Below are 18,892 nucleotides of genomic sequence, written 5' to 3'. Positions count from 1 at the left end.
ATGCTTCTGAATTCTGCGCACGCTGATAAACTGTCATTGACTGTTTTTTCATCTTCATCTCTTCACAGATTTTCCGCAGAGCTGACAAAAACGGTGAGTGTGAATCTGACCTTTGGCTGCATCACATTTAAAAGGTTTCTCTTGTTACTTTTACACAGCGGTTTAACCACAAGTCGAAAAGCTATTTTTTTCTCTGTAAATAAAACTTTTGCGTAGTTATTTTGCAAAAAATAACCTGATGCATTGGTTAACAATCTCTCTGGGCATGCATGAATTTGAAAGAAAAGTAATAAAACAATAGAAGATTGTAGTGCTCTATTATAGCTCATGAGTTCAAATATCAACATTATATAACAAAAGAAATAAAAAAGACACTAATGCATCAAAAAAATGAATGTGAATTGCAGCTCAGATCATTCCATCATGTAAGTAATTATTTCATATTAAGATCTCAACATTTATGCATTAGGCTGAGCTTTAATTCAGAGCAACTCACATTGCATTAAACATTTGATCAAATTCATGCATTTCACAATTCACAAATCAAACCTGCTGATCTCAGACATGATTGCAGATTGGTATCTTTAATTGCCTTTTCATTGCTATCTAAGGGATATAATTGTGATATATTAGATATGCAATATTTTATATTAGATATGTCTTATTTTAATATGTATACTGAATGGAAGTTGTTTGAATATGATTTTACTAGAAACTACTATTCCAGTTTTCTACTTCAAAACTTGTGTTACTTGCCATTTCTTTGAAATTGTTTGTGAAATTGACTAGCAATTTCTAAGTGAAAATTGTTTCTACACCAAACATTTTTCAGCGTTGTTTCTGGAAATGCTAATATAGCCAGTTGCAAAAAACAAAACTTTTGATTTCATGCACAATGCATGATATCTTTGAGAGTTTGAGTCCCGCTGGTTCCTCTGTGCCAGAGCCAGTGTCACGAAACCCTGTTTATTCTTCAAAAGGACTTTAATGCATGCGGAGAGAGAGAGGGCGAAATGAACAGAATGATGCGCTGTCCAAACAAATCAGAAATGAGTGGCTGTCACTGGGACAGCACGAGTCCTTTCAGAGGTCATTACCATTGTTCCAGAATGCCAATTACCTTCTTGCCACTTCAATCATCATTGCCAAGGACAGAGAGAAATAGAAAGAGAAGTGGAGTGGGAGAATATAAGAGCGTCAGAGAGAATGTGTATGTGCTGTGAAACCATAATTACTGGGCTTTGATAAGGCAGCATCAATATTACTATTGCTCATAGTGAGTTTGTGTCAGTGATTTGAACAAACCCCTGACATTATGTGTATATTTGCCATTTAACTTGTTTGTCTAAGCGATCGAATGCACAATTTTCATCTGCCAGATGAGAAAACCGGTGGGACTTGCATTAAAGTCCCCGTGTGGTCAATAATTGTATCCCTTAAAACTCACCGAAATGACGCTTAAACGTTTTTCCTTGAAAAAAATTCTTCATGCCTTAAAATATCTTGAATGTAACTCGACACCCTCGCCTCATTTAGTATGCATGGTTCTATGAATATGCAAATGAGCCCCGCCTCCACTCACTCACTCAGCTCAGAGATCCACTGGTTGACGATCACACGTTGATCTGATTGGTTACAAGGTCGTTTGTGACGTCAGAAACACCAGCGATTTCAAACCGTGTTTTTGAGACTGTCTTTGGTTCACTGCAGTTTTAAGGAGGAAATACTCAGCAATGCTGTCGACTTATGAACTTACACATGGTTTGTCCTAAAGCATATTAAAAACACCACATATAAACAACATTAAAAGCTGGATTTTCACCACAGGGGGACTTTAAAGGAGGAACCTGATACCACATTGGGGTCAGTTTTGCACATGTGAAGCTTCTCAGTATATTTAGAAATCGAATTACACTACATCATAAAGCATCTCAGTGAGGTGTTGGTGTCAAACTGGAGCACGGCTGCTAAGTAGAACATTGAGTTTTGGGAAATAAAAACAGAGTTTGGCTGGTATTCTCCTCTTGAGAGTCTATCAAGCTTTTAGTCGAGTTTCAGCTCTCATGTGTGGATTTTGAGCTCAGTGACTTGAAGGGAGATTATTTAAAGATTAGACGATGAGTTAAAAGCAGCTTCACACTAACAGTAATAAACTCTCTCCCACAGGCCTGTGTTTGATGAATGGATTTGTGCTGGTCATTTCTAAGGCCAACTTATCTGGGTTGTGTCTGTTACACTTTGAGGAAGAGATTAGACTAATTAAGGCTGCTAATTAACTTTTGAGTATTAATGCAATAAGTGTTTGTATTAATTCAGTATTTTTAAAGGCATTCAATTTGTATGTGAATGTGAAATATCACCTAAGCATTTGTTTTGCTTTATAGTAAATGCTTTATTTTACTTATGCTTTATTTACAAATCTGTTATTTTGGTATTATTTATATAATATTTAGTGCTGTCAAATCGATTAATCGTGATTAATCGCATCTAAGTTTGTTAATTAGTATATATACACACACACTTATATTTACAAACTTTTATGATAGATGCGATTAATCGTGATTAATCGCATCTAAGTTTGTTAATTAGTATATATACACACACACATATATTTACAAACTTTTATGACAGATGTGATTAATCGTGATTAATCGATTTGACAGCACTAATAATATAGTATTATTTAGTAATCATTTTAATTAGCTTTTATTTGTATATGTTATAACTTTACCTTTAATTCTATCTACAATTTTCATTTCAGTTAGTTGCCAAGGCAAAACATTTAATTTTTGTTTAGGTTTTTTAAAGTTTAAGTTTTTAATCTAAGGTTTACATTTTATTTCATTTCAGCTTTATTTCAATTGATGAAACTTATGTTTTAGTTAACAATATGCACAATTAATTATTTTTGATCAAATGACAACCCTAATAATAATTAATAGTCTAATGTTTGTGTGGAAAATGTTTGGAAATATGGTGAAATTGTATTGGGTAGGAAAACAAATTAGTGCATGTTAAGGGTTATTTAAATTTTAAAGCATCCATCAGTGGCAGATTTAGGCCATGCTTGTTGATTTCAATGCTCTAATGGTTGGTAATTAATGGTGATGTGTAATTGTATGTATGTTCAAATCGTTTCTGGTGTGTTCAGAGACACGTTAAGTCAGTTATTGGTTGTTTATCTTCATCAAAAGTTGAACGTTCATCTGCGACCCAAAAGCTGCTCAACCAATGGTGTGAGTTAGGGGGCGGAGCTATCTGTTTGACTGACCAATGACAGACAGGGAACAGGGTTGTTAGTGAAAATAGTTTAAAAACAGTCATAGGCCCCTATAATACAGCCGGTGCAATGCAGCGCCAGGCGCGACGCAAGTTTGTTTAGCTAGTTCCAGCCTGACGCCGTTTTCATTTTCACGTGTTCCGCCACGTTGTTTAAATGGCAAATGCATTTACCCCCATTTGTGCGTCCATGAACTGCTGGTATGAAAACGAGGCGCATTATTGGCACGTTTCTTATTTAAAGAGCACATTAGTAATATGCGCCTATATTACACGGGTCCACGACGCGCGTATACTCTGCTTATTAAACACACAGGGATGCGCAGCAGCACACAAACATGCCAGATATACAAATAAAAGGATTACAATATAAAATATATATATATAAATAGATATGGTGGAATCCGGCTTATCCCATTCAGTCTAAACTTATGCTTTAACCTCGCGCACGAGCAGATCCGTTTGCTCTCTGGAGAAGCGTCCAGTTATTCCGCTTGCAAATTCCATCGTGTAAATAGCGAATCCGCCATGGCTCGAGCGCGACTGGCTTTTAAAGGGAATGGGAGATGAAACTCTGATTGGTTTATTGCACGTTACACCCAAAACACACCCATTACACATTAAGATCTTATAGAGACAACCCTTTTAGACCACGCGCCGCACACGCGACCATTTGTCCCATTATTAAACTAGCAAAAGGAGATTCGGAGGTAACGCTTACTTTTACAGTCCTGTTACCCATGTACTTATTATAGTAATTACAATTACTGGGTAATAATTAGGTACTAACCCTGAACCTACCCCTAACCCATGTACTTACCTTATATTAGCAGTACTTTCTAGGTACGTACACTGTAAGTACACGTAAGTAATGTACTGTAAAAGGAAGCGTTACCGATTCGGACACGACCTAAGTGCACTTGCGCTTTAGATCATACGCTTAGATCGTTAAATAGGGCGGTTTTCTTCGCTCCAACTTTGAAATGACATGCTGCTTCTTTAAATTCAAGTAACTGCTTGAATATTCTGGTTGTAGTTTGTTCTTCTACTAACTGTGTCACCCCACAGTCGTGTGCGTTGCGTAACTGAATCATATTGCCTGAAAGAAGGTCAGTTTCAGCATCTGCCTGAGCCCGTCGCTGCTGGCCAATCGAATGACAAACGGCACGTCAAGCATGTCTACGGCCCCTTCGGCAGGGCCCGAAATACTGGAGCTGTCAGCACAAACACACATAGCGAATGAGAACCTGGGGAATGTAATGAAAAAGGCCTAAGAGAGAGACAAAACAGGCTGTGAACGCCCACTGCGACTGTCTCTTCACATACAAACAGCACTTTCCCTTCTGCTCTTCTGCATTTTCCTTGCACAGATTAGCCCGTTTGGAAATGTTCTAGCTTTCTGTCTGCATATTCATCATTTTCCTGTCCTTTAAACCCTGTTTTTCGTCCTCTCTCCCTCAATCCCTTCTTTATTCCTCTCTCTCTCTGCGTGTTCCTGTTTCTTTCAGCGCTCAGACAGACAGACAGATTGGCTGGGGCTTCAGAGTGTTTCTCTGCTCACGTTGCATCTGTTGACTCAATCTGACAGCACTGCTGGTCGAGTTAGTGGAGAAGCAAACCTCTCAGAACTCGAGATGAGGAAAGATGAGGAAAGATGAGTGTGATAATGAGGATGCAGGAGCTGAAAGTATCAGGAAAGAGGAGAAAGGAGACGATTGTATTAAGAGTTAATCATGTCACAAAAAGAGAAAAGGGAATGAAAAATTGTGCTATTCAAAGAATTGGTCATACGTTTCTTTGAGGCTTCTCTGAGTGGTGTTTTAACAAATGATTTGTTGAGGAGAGGAGTGCTGTTACTTTATTATGTGATCAGACTTCCAAGACATTCAGTAGACCAGAATATAATTGGCTGATGAGAGTAGGGACCATTAAAATCCTAGCAACCATTCAGAACATTCTAGAAACCATTCAGAACATTCTAGCAACCATTCAGAGCATTCTAGAAACCATTCAGAGCATTCTAGCAACCATTCAGAACATTCTAAAAACCATTCAGAACAATCTAGAAACCATTTAGAACATTCTAGCAACCATTCAGAACATTCTAGAAACCATTCAGAACATTCTAGAAACCATTCAGAACATTCTAAAAACCATTCAGAACATTCTAGCAACCATTCAGAACATTCTAAAAACCAGAGCATTCTAAAAACCATTCAGAACATTCTAAAAACCATTCAGAACAATCTAGAAACCATTCAGAACAATCTAGAAACCTTTCAGAACATTCTAGCAACCATTCAGAACATTCTAGCAACCATTCATTCATACACCGTCGCCCGTCGGTGTATGAATGAGTGAGTGAATGGGTGAATGTGAGGCAAATTGTAAAGCGCTTTGGTGGCCATTGGGTCTGTGAAAGCGCTATATAAATGCAGTCCATTTACCATTTACCATTCAGAACATTCTAAAAACCATTCAGAACATTCTAAAAACCATTCAGAACATTCTAAAAACCAGAGCATTCTAAAAACCATTCAGAACATTCTAAAAACCATTCAGAACATTCTAGAAACCATTCAGAACATTCTAAAAACCATTCAGAACATTCTAAAAACCATTCAGGACATTCTAGCAACCACTCAGAACATTCTAGAAACCATTCAGAGCATTCTAGAAACCATTCAGAACATTCTAGAAACCATTCAGAACATTCTAGCAACCATTCAGAACATTCTAAAAACCATTCAGAACATTTTAAAAACCATTCAGAACATTCTAGCAACCATTCAGAACATTCTAAAAACCAGAGCATTCTAAAAACCATTCAGAACATTCTAAAAACCATTCAGAACATTCTAGAAACCATTCAGAACATTCTAGCAACCACTCAGAACATTCTAGAAACCATTCAGAACATTCTAAAAACCATTCAGAACATTCTAAAAACCATTCAGAACATTCTAGAAACCATTCAGAACATTCTAGCAACCACTCAGAACATTCTAGAAACCATTCAGAGCATTCTAGAAACCATTCAGAGCATTCTAGAAACCATTCAGAGCATTCTAGAAACCATTCAGAACATTCTAAAAACCATTCAAAGCATTCTAGAAACCATTCAGAACATTCTAGAAACCATTCAGAACATTCTAGCAACCACTCAGAACATTCTAGAAACCATTCAGAACATTCTAAAAACCATTCAGAACATTCTAGAAACCATTCAGAACATTCATTCAGAACATTCTAGCAACCATTCAGAACATTCTAGAAACCATTCAGAGCATTCTAGAAACCATTCAGAGCATTCTAGAAACCATTCAGAACATTCTAAAAACCATTCAAAGCATTCTAGAAACCATTCAGGGGTGTGTTTCCCGTAGAGCGACGTAACTCGATGCTTCACGATGCGATGCATCATTGAATAAATCAACTAGCTAGTCACGACTGTTTCCCGAAACCATATTGTGATTGTATCGTTCAACCACGTTGGTTTATGACGTCACGCACGGGGTGGAGTAATAACTTATTTTAATGAAACTGTTTGAGATGAAATTAATGCTACATGTTTTGATATAAATTACAGACATGGCATCTGAGGAATATTTCTCACATTTCTCTGTTATTTCGCTTTATTTCCAGATTCAATCATAGACTCGTTCTTACATAGTAGAGCACGTTCGCACATGCGCACTCTTCATAAACTGTGCTTTAAATCTCTTGACAAACTCAAAGACGTAAATGACATTTGTATGTATTCTAAATAAAAGACACAGGTTGTACTGAATGTCAGCTTGCTTGTTTTGCTCAAGATAAGGATTTATTAACATGTCATGCAATCTAGAAACTGCTTCTAACCACAGCTCGAGATCTGCCGCTCACACACACACCTCTGCGATGCTGTTCGCGAATGTTCGTTGAAACGATGGTTTCGGGAAACATCGACTCGTTGAACTGCTGATAACGATGGAACTTGCGACCATTGTTGGCTAACGATGCTTTCGGGAAACGCACCCCAGAACAGTCTAGCAACCATTCAGGGGTGTGTTTCCCGAAAGCATCGTACAATCTGTATATTTAAAAAATGGCAGAAATGAATTATATGATAAGTTTTTCTGTTTGGTCGATGTGTCGAAAGCGGGACTTTTATGGCATAATGTATTTTGACAGCGCTGAGAATGCCAGCGCCTGAGCAGAGAGCTCCCATTCTCCATTTATAATAGTTTACGGTCTTGTCTATGATACAAAAACAGTATGCGAAAAGTATTATACAAACTTTAAACCCTATATGCTGTGCTAAATCCAGTTGCCCATGTCATTTTCACTGTGTGCTGCATGTAATATTCGTTTTTATTTTTGCACTATTGGGATGAAAAAAAATCAATAGTGCCTACTGCCTCTCTTATACCCGAGTTGAATTATCTGTGAAAATTGCACTTTTTTAGATCTGTTCTTGTAAAGTTTCATACTGAGATGAAAAATTACATGTGAAAACTGCAATTCTCCAGCGAGAGCCACTGAATGAGAAATCGCTTAAAGAAGCAGATGACTGGAGGTTTTGTGCAGAAATAAAGCATCGTATTGGCAGAAGCCAGAGACTGTCCTGTGAATTCCAACTTTGTTTAATTTAAAGAATTTCCTTTTGAACCACATCTTCAGAAAGTAAAAAAAAAGGTTTCTTTGTACAAAGGAATGATACTGCCTCTTTTAAAATGTGCTTTTAAATATTCAGATGATGCCTTATGTGGAAATAAAGCTACTTTAAGCATAAAATATTAATACAGAGAATAATCAGGTGTTTGCAGTGTCTCGTTACTGCAGGGCAATTGTGTCACTCATACATAAATGAATAATTCTGCATCCAAAATGCTCAAAAACTATTTCAATTTCTTCATCTTGCACTTCAATATATTTTTTTTTACAATTGCAATGAATGCATTTAAATAAGTTTGACCACCTGCTGCATATCTGAACATGCTCTTTTGAGCTCGTGTTCATGCAGAGATGTATGAATCATCATTTTCTCCATTTTTTTTTTTGTTTTGTTAGACCTCCATCATACAGAAAATGAATGTCTCAGAAATTCTCCTTCACACTGGCATTCAGAGTTTCTCCCATTGTGACAGCGATGAGATGTGATGTACGTTTTAGCCTCAAAGAAACCCTTGGCCATTATTTTGGATCCTTCCAGCGAGGGACAAACGTGGGCACGAGAAAAGAGACGTGTGTGTGCGATTGAAGCGCTCAAGCTGCAGGGCAGGTTCTGGATGGACCGCTGGGTCTCTCATGGAGAGTTTGACTCTTTTTAAGGTTTATCCACTAAACACCTCCAGGACGTGGAGAGCTAATTTGCAGTGCATGTGAATATATTTAATTCTGCTGCAATGCAAAAAAGTACCTGGTAATTTTGCTGCACCATAAAAAAAAAAAAAAGAAGAAGTAAAACTCAAGTGTACTTTAAAGGGGTCATATAATGGTACATGCACTTTTACAAGTTGATTGTACTGAAATGTGTGTTGGCAGTGTCTGTACACAACCATCATATAATGATAAAAATCCATCCAGTGTTTTTGTTTTAATCTCCTTATATGTTTTCCCCTGCCTCAAATCAAGCCGTTCGACCGTGTGACGTCACACGCTCGGAAGCCCCTCCCACGATTGTTGATTGACAGGAGCGTTTCAACACAGACCCGCCCTCGCTCGTGAGCGAGCTGTCAATCATAGTCCGTCATTGTTGATATGCTGGAGCACTGTCTATGAGCAGAATGGCGTCTAAGCGATTGTGGTGTTCTGTTCTTGGGTGTAATAACGAACACAGTCATTTTAATGTTCCTAAACCCGAACCGCTGAAGACGCAGTGGCTGAGTTTTTTTTCGAAGGGAATATTCCCCACGAGCAACGTCAATGCTCTCATGTTTGCGCGAATCATTTCTCACCAGACTGCTTTATAAACGAGGGTCAGTATAAAGCTGGTTTTGCTAAGAAGCTGCTCATGAATAAAGGATCCTCTAGAACAACTGAAGTGAGTGTAACGTTTTATTAAACTTTATATTAATATTTGTATTAATCTTTGCAAATCGCTAGCTGCACGCTTCACAATGAATGCGTCTAAGGTTGGGTACATTACGGCATGTTTTCTATGTATGATGTTCTCAATATAATTCATAATCCCACGTTTATAATGAACAACACGTTATGGTTATTGTGTTATTGTGTTATAAACGGTGTATGCACAGAACATACACGGGGTGAGCAAAGCTCATTATCATTTAAAGTCATATGCACTGAAACGGCGTGCTGAAAACAGAGCTGTTTTTGACCAGGTAAAATAAGTGTTTTCTTACAATACTAATGAGAATTTTTAATTAAAGTATATTACAAACTTTTAATTTAGACCCTAAAGAATCATACTAGCTTGTACAAAAATGGCATTTATGACCCCTTTAAAGCGATGAGATAAGATTTAGAGGCTTGCAGATGCACAGCATTTTTGTTGGTTCATTTGTGCTTGATTTTTTTAGTGTGTAAAAATATTGAGGGCGAATTCGTTAAAGCATTGCATCTCTTTTGCATTGGTGCAATTTTCCCATGCACTTATTTTGTGCATCTTTGTCCTTTAGTGAAAGAGCCCTAAACGTGCATGCGAATAAACGTTGCTGTCAGTGTCATTAAGTGTTTTTAAATGCCTAAACCCATGCATTTTTGAAGCGCGTGTTGGAAGGGTAAACAAATCAGGCTTTAACAGAACAAATTCCTGAAGTAACTGTACGAGGTTCTGTCACATTGCTCCACCCTTGCTCGAGGAAATGTGCTTGAAGCACAGCATGGAATGGGTGGGAAACGCTTAGGAAGATGCATTAGATGTTGCTGATCCCCAGACAACAGCACAGAATGGCACATTAGTTTGAGACTAAATAAGGCCGAGCAGCAGAGTAGATAAAAGTCTCATGAGAGCCGGACTGTTTTCTCCAGTGCCTCCATTAACCACGAGAGCTGCGATCTAGACTGCAGATTGAGCTCTTACTGGACTTCAGATATCACTCAGAGTTAAACTTTGACCTAGTAACGTCTGCCGATGTTTGGCCGAAAACAAAGCAAGTGTTCACAATCCATATATGATTGAAATCAATGATACAAACTACGTTCAGGCCGCAAAGTGCTCTGATTTTTTAAAAAGTGGATGTTTTAAATACTAAACAAGCACACTTGACACTGGCTTGTTCATCATAACATCATTGACAATGACAATGACATTGCATTTTTGTGTATATTGTATATTTTGTTATAAAATGTTATGATTTGTACTTTATGTATGCATTAGTATTAACATTTTAACATACTTTTAATATACTTTCACCATCCAAGTCGTGTCACAACATTTGAGTTGTATTGTATATTTGTTACATTTATTATTTTTTGGAAAATATATATTTCTTTAATTGAATATATTTTTAATATTTTATTTTAAAGTCTGTTTAGAGAGAACGCCGTCGTCTTAGTGGCCGCTAATTTAATGTGATATATTTATGAATATACACTACTGTGTCAATTTTAATGTTTTGAAAGATGTCACTTCTGCTCACTAAGCTACATTTATTTGATCAAAAATACAGTAAATAATAATAATAAATAAATAAAATATTATTACAATTTTAAAATAAGTGTTTTCAATGTGAATATATAGTAAAGTGTAATTTATTCCAGTGATCAAAGCTGAATTTTCAGCATCATAACTCCAGTCTTCAGTGTCACGATCCTTCAGAAATCACTCTAATATGAGGATTTGATGCTCAAAAAACCATTTATGATTATTATCAATGTTAAAAAATATTTTTTATACTACTGTTATATTTATATTATTATTTCCAGGATTATTCGATTAATATAAAATTAATAGAATATAATATATTGATTTAATATAATTAATATAGCATTTATTTTAAATATAATCTTTTGTAACATTTTTAATGTTTTACTGTCATTTTGCATCCCTTTGCACCAATGCATCCTTGGTAAATAAAAGATTTTTTATCTTACAGATCCTAAACATTTGAACAGTAGCATTATATCACTTTTGTGTAATATTTCATAGAGTGCAAACAGATCCATATTTATCTTCATGGATGAAACGAATTAATGCAAGTGACCCAGATTGATATTGAAAATTCAGTTGAGATCAGATGTGGTTTTCGCTGTTATTCAAAAACAGGAATATCACATTTACTCTAGTGTCTGATATTTGTGTATAACCCAATTCAGTGACCCACTAAATTTCTAGTATCCAAATGCTAATCCAAATATGCCTTGGAGATTACAGAAGTTCTCCGAGAGAAAACAAACCCGCTGATACTGTACCTGGAATCATTCTTTGCTGACGTTTCTTCCAACCTAATTCAATTTCTGGTCAAGATGTAAATGATCTTGTTTTTCTTCTTAAGTGCATCTTTGGCTGGCTAGTGTGTATTTTAATGATCCAAAGACAGAGGATTCTGGTCAGTCTGTTGTGAAGAGACTGAACGCAGATGGCCATTAAATTTGCTCTTGAATGAACTTGAGATGTTGGAGATGTTGCTCTGAATATGTTCACTGTCGCTTTAAGCCTCCTGTGTAATTACTGTAAGTGTCCATTTGGCCTCAAAAATGTTGTTTTTAACTTAAAAACATTCAAAGCTCGTTCATGCATTGCAGTGAAATTGCACATTTGTGGATCAAATGGTTATTTGAAGAAGTCTCGCTGCTTACGTGTGCATGGATTTGTTTCCCAAGTATAAATATAAACAACGCATTCTCATCCCAAGGCGTCATATACTGACGCTTTTGCCAAAGCGTCTACATCCAACGCACATGGCACCCTTTAGCGTCAATATAACACGCTTCGGTTATGGGTAGGTTTAGGTCTGGGGTAGTGTTAGGGTTAGACCACTAGGAGGCGCCTTCTGGCCCATGTATATCTGGGTCTCATATTGACGCTAAAGGGTGCCATGTGCGTTGGATGTAGATGCTTTGGCAAAAGCGTCAGTATATGACGCCTTGGGATGAGAACGGGCTGATATAAACCTATTGCGAGTCTGATCACCATTTTGACAGCATCAGTCTAATTACTGTTCTTTTTGACTTGTCTAGCTCAGAATGATGTGTGCTTTATAAATGATGAGTATTTTACTTCTTTCTCAAAGAAACGGATGGTCTGATCTCTGGCCCTGCAGACACGCCGCTTCTCTTTGCCATCTGTCTTTGATTTATGCATGAAACTTTTCTCTGTTTCAATATAAAAGTTATCATAGGCTCACATGCAGGCTACTTTATATGTCACTATTTAATAATAATAATTTCCTCTGAATCTCAGTCTAATCTTCTTTAATCCTAAAAAGCAAAAGCCTCTAAATGAGCAAAACTATTTTTAGTATAATTGTACAAACGTCCACTTTCAGCTCGTGCTTCACGTGTATTTTAAACCTGATTTTTATAAAGGAAACGTAAGGATAACTGATATTGTTAGTAATATTTGAAGATGAACACTTACAGCGGAAGCAACTCATCAAATATGATCATCAGGCTTTTGAGGAAGGTTTATTTGTTCATCTCTCAATCATGTTTGTAATGCATTGTTTTAAAACTACAGTCCTTTGATCATAAACTAAGCATTTAAATATGAGATATTGGCAGATTTTGATATTATTTATATGCATTTTATGTAAATTTGTGCTATACTGATGTTATAAACATCTAATTTACAAGCATCAGAATATCATCTTGCTTTTTGGCCAAATTTCCATGTTCAAGTTCAAGGTATTTTATTGTCATTCTGTACGTGACACATGAGAACAAAATATGTACTCAGGTCCAGTACAAAAAAAGACTAATACACTAAATTTAAAAATTAGTTAGTTAGTTAGTTATTTTTCTTCGGTCATTTGGAACAATTAAATCTTAGGTCATATGTAATTCAAAAATCCTGTACATAATACAATGAAAAAAAACATAAAACAATGAAACAAATAGAGAAAGAATTTTTTTTTTTTTTTAAATACATTAGAAAGATAAATACAAAATGAGTACCTAGGAATTTAGATGCTAAATAATATCTGACCGAAGGGGTTTAGGCTGAAGTCAAGACTTATTTTGCCTAACCCCTTTTACAACAAAAACACTATGTCCAAAGATGACACAATTTTATGGTTTCTCTTATACCAAAAATGATAACATGTAAGCACAGAACTTAATCTTCAACAATCAAAATTATATGCATCCACTTTCGCTTACTTTTCGAATGTTCTTCATTCAAGTGTTCTATACTTTTCCATAATGTTTAACTTATATCTTATCTTTTCTTAAATGCATTAATAGTGCATAAAATAACTTGCTAAACAAGTTATTTAGTAGTTTACTTAGTAAACTTCATCTTACGATGTGAGCCATAAAAGCCTGACATATCAAATATGATACTCGACAAAAAACACAGCTATGCAAACCTGTTAAATAAAACTTTTTTATTTTTTTATTTCACATGTCATACAGGGTTAAGCATATCACCGAGATTTAGCAACGCCAACAAAGCATTTCTCCTAAATCCTTTTTACACATCATTTTCTAGTTAATATTGGCTTAAGCCGATATGATTTTTAGATATTAGTTTCCATGTTCTGGAAGCCAAGTCAAACGTCACCATTGACGTCGAGCTCAAGTGTCAGCCAACCACAAATGCACAAGTGAGGGCTAACAGAATCTGGTGTCTTTCGGGAGGCTGATAAATGTCAGAGAGCCGAATGTTCAGCGACGTGAGAGGAAGTGATGTAGACGATCTGTCAGCCATGAATGAGTGCTGTCACGTAAATTCCCCTTTCTTCTCTTTGGGCTCTTGACGGATGACACGTTCTGCACTTTACCTAATAATAAGAGCTATGCACTAGTTCACGGATCAGGGTTGATCTACCACATCTGCCGTCAGTAAAAAGCATTGCCAGGTGTTTATCTGACCTGAGAAACACAGGATAATATATTTCAGTCAGCGTTTCTGCTCCATTCACCAACTGTTTGATGTGTATTGCACACAAAACTGGAAAGATATTGTGAACATTGCAAGCTACGTCTCAATTTATAGGATTCAAACTGCACGGTTTTGTATCAGGCCATCAGGACATAAACTTTTTTTTTTTTTGTGTGTGTGTTAAAGGTGTAATGTGTAAAATTTTTGAGTATCTATTAACAGAAATGCAATATGACATCCATAACTATGTTTTCAGTGGTGTATAAAGAACTTACTTAATAAACCGTAATGTTTTTATTACCTTAGAATGAGGCATTTATATCTACATAACCCTTCTATGAAGGTCGACATATTGTGACGTCATGTTTCTACCGTAGCCGACAGCGAACACACAGCGCTACAGAGCGCGCTTCGTCACTACCTTGAAAGAGAAGCCGCAGAAAGCTAGAAGAAGCTAGACATAGACACAGTGAGTAGTGACTTTCCCCTTGTCATCGGTGTAAAATATGTTGTTGGATTGTTTCATGTAACTTACTGTAGTTCTTCTCCCTCGCTGTGTTATGGCTTTGCTATGTGGGGATAAATGTGCTGGTTACGTTCGTGAGACGGCTGATTAGTACTCTTGTCATTGACCGTAAAACAGTAACTTACAGGGATCACCAACCCGTCGATTGCGGAAGCTTTTTAAAGGATTAGTTCACTTTAAAAAAAACTTTTGCTGATAATTTACTCACCCCCATGTCATCCAAGATGTCCATGTCTTTCTTTCTTCAGTCGAAAAGAAATTAAGATTTTTGATGAAAACATTCCAGGATTTTTCTCCATATAATGCACTTTGCTGGGCACCAAACGGTCCAAGGTCCAAAAGACAGTTTCAGTGCAAACTGCAAACTGTTCAAAGGGCTTTAAACGATTCCAGATGATGAATAAGGGTCTTATCAAGCGAAACGATCGCTCATTTAAAAAATAAATAACAAAGTTTAAGTTTTATAAGCTCAAATGCCCGCCTTGCTCTGTTCTGTGTGACTCTCCTGTTCGAACTCGTTCATCAAAATGAACGAATCTTTTTTCGAGTCATTTGATTTATTTAACGAACGAAATGAACGAATTGACTCGGAAAAAGATTCGTTCATTTTGATGAACGAGTTCGAACAGGAGAGTCACACAGAACAGAGCAAGGCGGGCATTTGAGCTTATAAAACTTAAACTTTGTTATTTATTTTTTAAATGAGCGATCGTTTCGCTTGATAAGACCCTTATTCATCGTCTGGAGTCGTTTAAAGCCCTTTGAACAGTTTGCAGTTTGCACTGAAACTGTCTTTTGGACCTTGGACCGTTTGGTGCCCAGCAAAGTGCATTATATGGAGAAAAATCCTGGAATGTTTTCATCAAAAGTCTTAATTTCTTTTCGACTGAAGAAAGAAAGACATGGACATCTTGGATGACATGGGGGTGAGTAAATTATCAGCAAAAGTTTTTTTAAAAGTGAACTACTCCTTTAAATCGATCGCGAAGAGTTTTCAAAATCAGAGAAAGAAAGCCTATTGTGTGTAGTAAGTGTGTCTAGGGGATGCGGAGGCGCGCGCGCTGTTACAATCACGTCATTTCTGCCGCGCGCACCTTTGGGCTCATGCGGACGCGTCGAGTTTAAACAAGGCTTTACGCTTTAACCAGCTCAGCCACAGTAACAGCTCATATTAGCCAGCTAAACTTTTACTACCCTGTTAGAAAACATATATAGTTGCATAGTTTCATGTGGTTCTTCTCCCTCGCTGTATTATGGGTTTGCTATGTGGGGAGAAATGTGCTGTTTACGGTTGTCAGACAATCAGCTGATTACTATTATTATATTATATATTAAGACCCTTGATCCTCACCTGACTATGGCTTTGTAAACTTTATCCATGATTTGGTTTATAATGGACTGTGGTACAGAAACAGTGACAATGTTACACACTCTTGGCTTACTCTGGCCATTATCTGCTGTCTCAGACGACGATATGTTTGTCCCGTTTGAGCCACCGTAGCTTCTTCGAAAGGGAGGGGTGAGCAGTGGGCTGAGCCATTAGTGCAACTCACAACCGAACCGCTAGATGTCGCTAAAAATACACACTGCACCTTTAAATCTGCCACTAAATACCACATAAAAGCAGAAATTGTGGTGATTGGTCCCTTTGCATGTCCATCTCTCTCTGTCTAAATGGATTTATTGCTTTAAAGCCCTTCTAGATGAAAAGTGATTCCAAGTATCGACGTAGAATGTATGCACTAAATTAAATGGAAAAAGGTTTTGAGGACACTCGCCATTTTTTCTTGATAATTAGCATTCCTAACGGGTACATTTTTAATGCGCTAAACCTTCTTGGCAACAGCTGTGTTTGCTGATTCTCTCTTGTGTCTTCTTGCAGACGACGGCAAGCTGTCCTTCGAGGAGTTCAAAGCCTATTTCGCAGACGGGATTCTCACAACCGACGAGCTGCGGGAGCTGTTCTACTCCATCGATGGACGGCAAACAAAGTACATACTTCAACCATCACAAACACACAAAGCCAACTCACTTCAAAGTTGCCACACTGGCACAGTATAAGAGTGCGAAAAGTCTCATTTAAAAGTTTGATTTAAAGGATTTAGGCTTATTACAGGTGAAATTCGAAAAATTAGAATATGGTGCAAAAGTTAATTTATTTCAGTAATTCAACTTAAAAGGTGAAACTAATATATTATATAGACTCATTACATGCAAAGTGAGATATTTCAAGCCTTTATTTGTTATAATTTTGATGATTATGGCTTACAGCTTATGAAAACCCTGTAAGCCATAATCATCAAAATTATAACAAATAAAAGCTTGAAATATCTCACTTTGCATGTAATGAGTCTATATAATATATTAGTTTCACCTTTTAAGTTGAATTACTGAAATAATTGAACGTTTGCATGATATCGAGTTTCACCTGTATATATTGCAACATATTTATAAAACTCAGTGCTATTTTTCTAGTGCAATTAATAATTAATTAGAAGGCTGGCTGAGACCTTCGTCTGCATTTTTAATTAATCATGGCAGCAGTAAATGATGATTAAATGATAGAGAAGAGCGCTGTGATCATATGCACGGTGTGTTCGAGAACACTTTCTGCTGTTTAAGATCGATTTGGGTGCTTTTGAAGTAATATTACTTTACATGTCAAATTAAATATTATTTTATCTATTATAAAATTGTTTGGTTTTTTTGCAATAAATCAGCAGTTTGCAATATGTGGAGAAAACGTCTATTCAGATGGTGTAGCTCGAGTTAAGAGATAGAAGAGATAGTTCACCTGAATATTAAATTCTCTCCTCATTTGCTCACCCTAATGCCATTCCTGGTGTGTTTGACTTCAGATAAACACAAATGAAGATTTTTAGGAAAATGATCCATCTCTGTGAGTCCATATTCAGTAATGCCATTGAGATCTTTAAGATCTATTCAGGTGTTTTTGTGATGCTACAGTCACATTAAAGGGTTAGTTCACCCAAAAATGAAAATGATGTCATTAATGACTCTCCCTCATGTCGCTCCAAGCCCGAAAATCTTCAGAACACAGTTTAAGATATTTTAGATTTAGTCCGAGAGCTTTCTGTTCCTCCTGTTGTGGATCCGCGTTCAGTGCCGCCGCTGACGTAAGACGCTGCTGACGTGTGTCTGGTGTGTGTGTGCGTGTGTGTGTGTGTGTGTGTGTATTCTGGTTCTGTTGTGGATCCGCGTTCAGTGCCGCTGCTGACGTGTGTCTGGTGTGTGTGTGTGTGTGTGCGTGTGTGTGTGTGTGTATTCTGGTTCTGTTGTGGATCCGCGTTCAGTGCCGCCGCTGACGTAAGACGCTGCTGACGTGTGTCTGGTGTGTGTGTGTGTGTGTGTGTGTGTGTGTATTCTGGTTCTGTTGTGGATCCGCGTTCAGTGCCGCTGCTGACGTGTGTCTGGTGTGTGTGTGTGTGTGTGCGTGTGTGTGTGTGTGTATTCTGGTTCTGTTGTGGATCCGCGTTCAGTGCCGCCGCTGACGTAAGACGCTGCTGACGTGTGTCTGGTGTGTGTGTGTGTGTGTGTGTGTGTGTGTGTGTGTGTGTGTGTGTGTGTGTGTGTGTGTGTGTGTGTATTCTGGTTCTGTTGTGGATCCGCGTTCAGTGCCGCTGCTGACGTGTGTCTGGTGTGTGTGTGTGTGTGTGTGCGTGTGTGTGTGTGTGTGTATTCTGGTTCTGTTGTGGATCCGCGTTCAGTGCCGCCACTGACGTAAGACGCTGCTGACGTGTGTCTGGTGTGTGTGTGTGTGTGTGTGTGTGTGTGTGTGTGTATTCTGGTTCTGTTGTGGATCCGCGTTCAGTGCCGCTGCTGACGTGTGTCTTGTGTGTGTGTGTGTGCGTGTGTGTGTGTGTGTATTCTGGTTCTGTTGTGGATCCGCGTTCAGTGCCGCCACTGACGTAAGACGCTGCTGACGTGTGTCTGGTGTGTGTGTGTGTGTGTGTATTCTGGTTCTGTTGTGGATCCGCGTTCAGTGCCGCTGCTGACGTGTGTCTTGTGTGTGTGTGCGTGTGTGTGTGTGTGTATTCTGGTTCTGTTGTGGATCCGCGTTCAGTGCCGCCACTGAC

At 37.6% G+C, this 18,892-nt stretch overlaps 1 protein-coding gene across 1 annotated transcript in view; it reads left to right on the top strand.

Moving 5' to 3' along the window:
• Nucleotides 1-18,892, top strand: part of necab3 (N-terminal EF-hand calcium binding protein 3) — a 55,126-nt gene that overhangs the window by 8,193 nt on the left and 28,041 nt on the right. Inside the window, exons 2-3 of the mRNA XM_056242549.1 lie at nt 69-93; nt 16,678-16,786. Of these exons, the coding sequence (XP_056098524.1) occupies nt 69-93; nt 16,678-16,786 (134 nt within the window). The remainder of the gene's footprint in view (nt 1-68; nt 94-16,677; nt 16,787-18,892) is intronic.

The sequence above is a fragment of the Rhinichthys klamathensis genome, unplaced genomic scaffold (genome assembly GCF_029890125.1).
Source record: "Rhinichthys klamathensis goyatoka isolate OS25496 unplaced genomic scaffold, OSU_Roscu_1.1 h1tg000730l_1, whole genome shotgun sequence".
NCBI lineage: Eukaryota > Metazoa > Chordata > Actinopteri > Cypriniformes > Leuciscidae > Rhinichthys > Rhinichthys klamathensis.
Note: the sequence above shows the minus strand (reverse complement) of the source record. Positions and strands in the feature narration are given on the sequence as shown.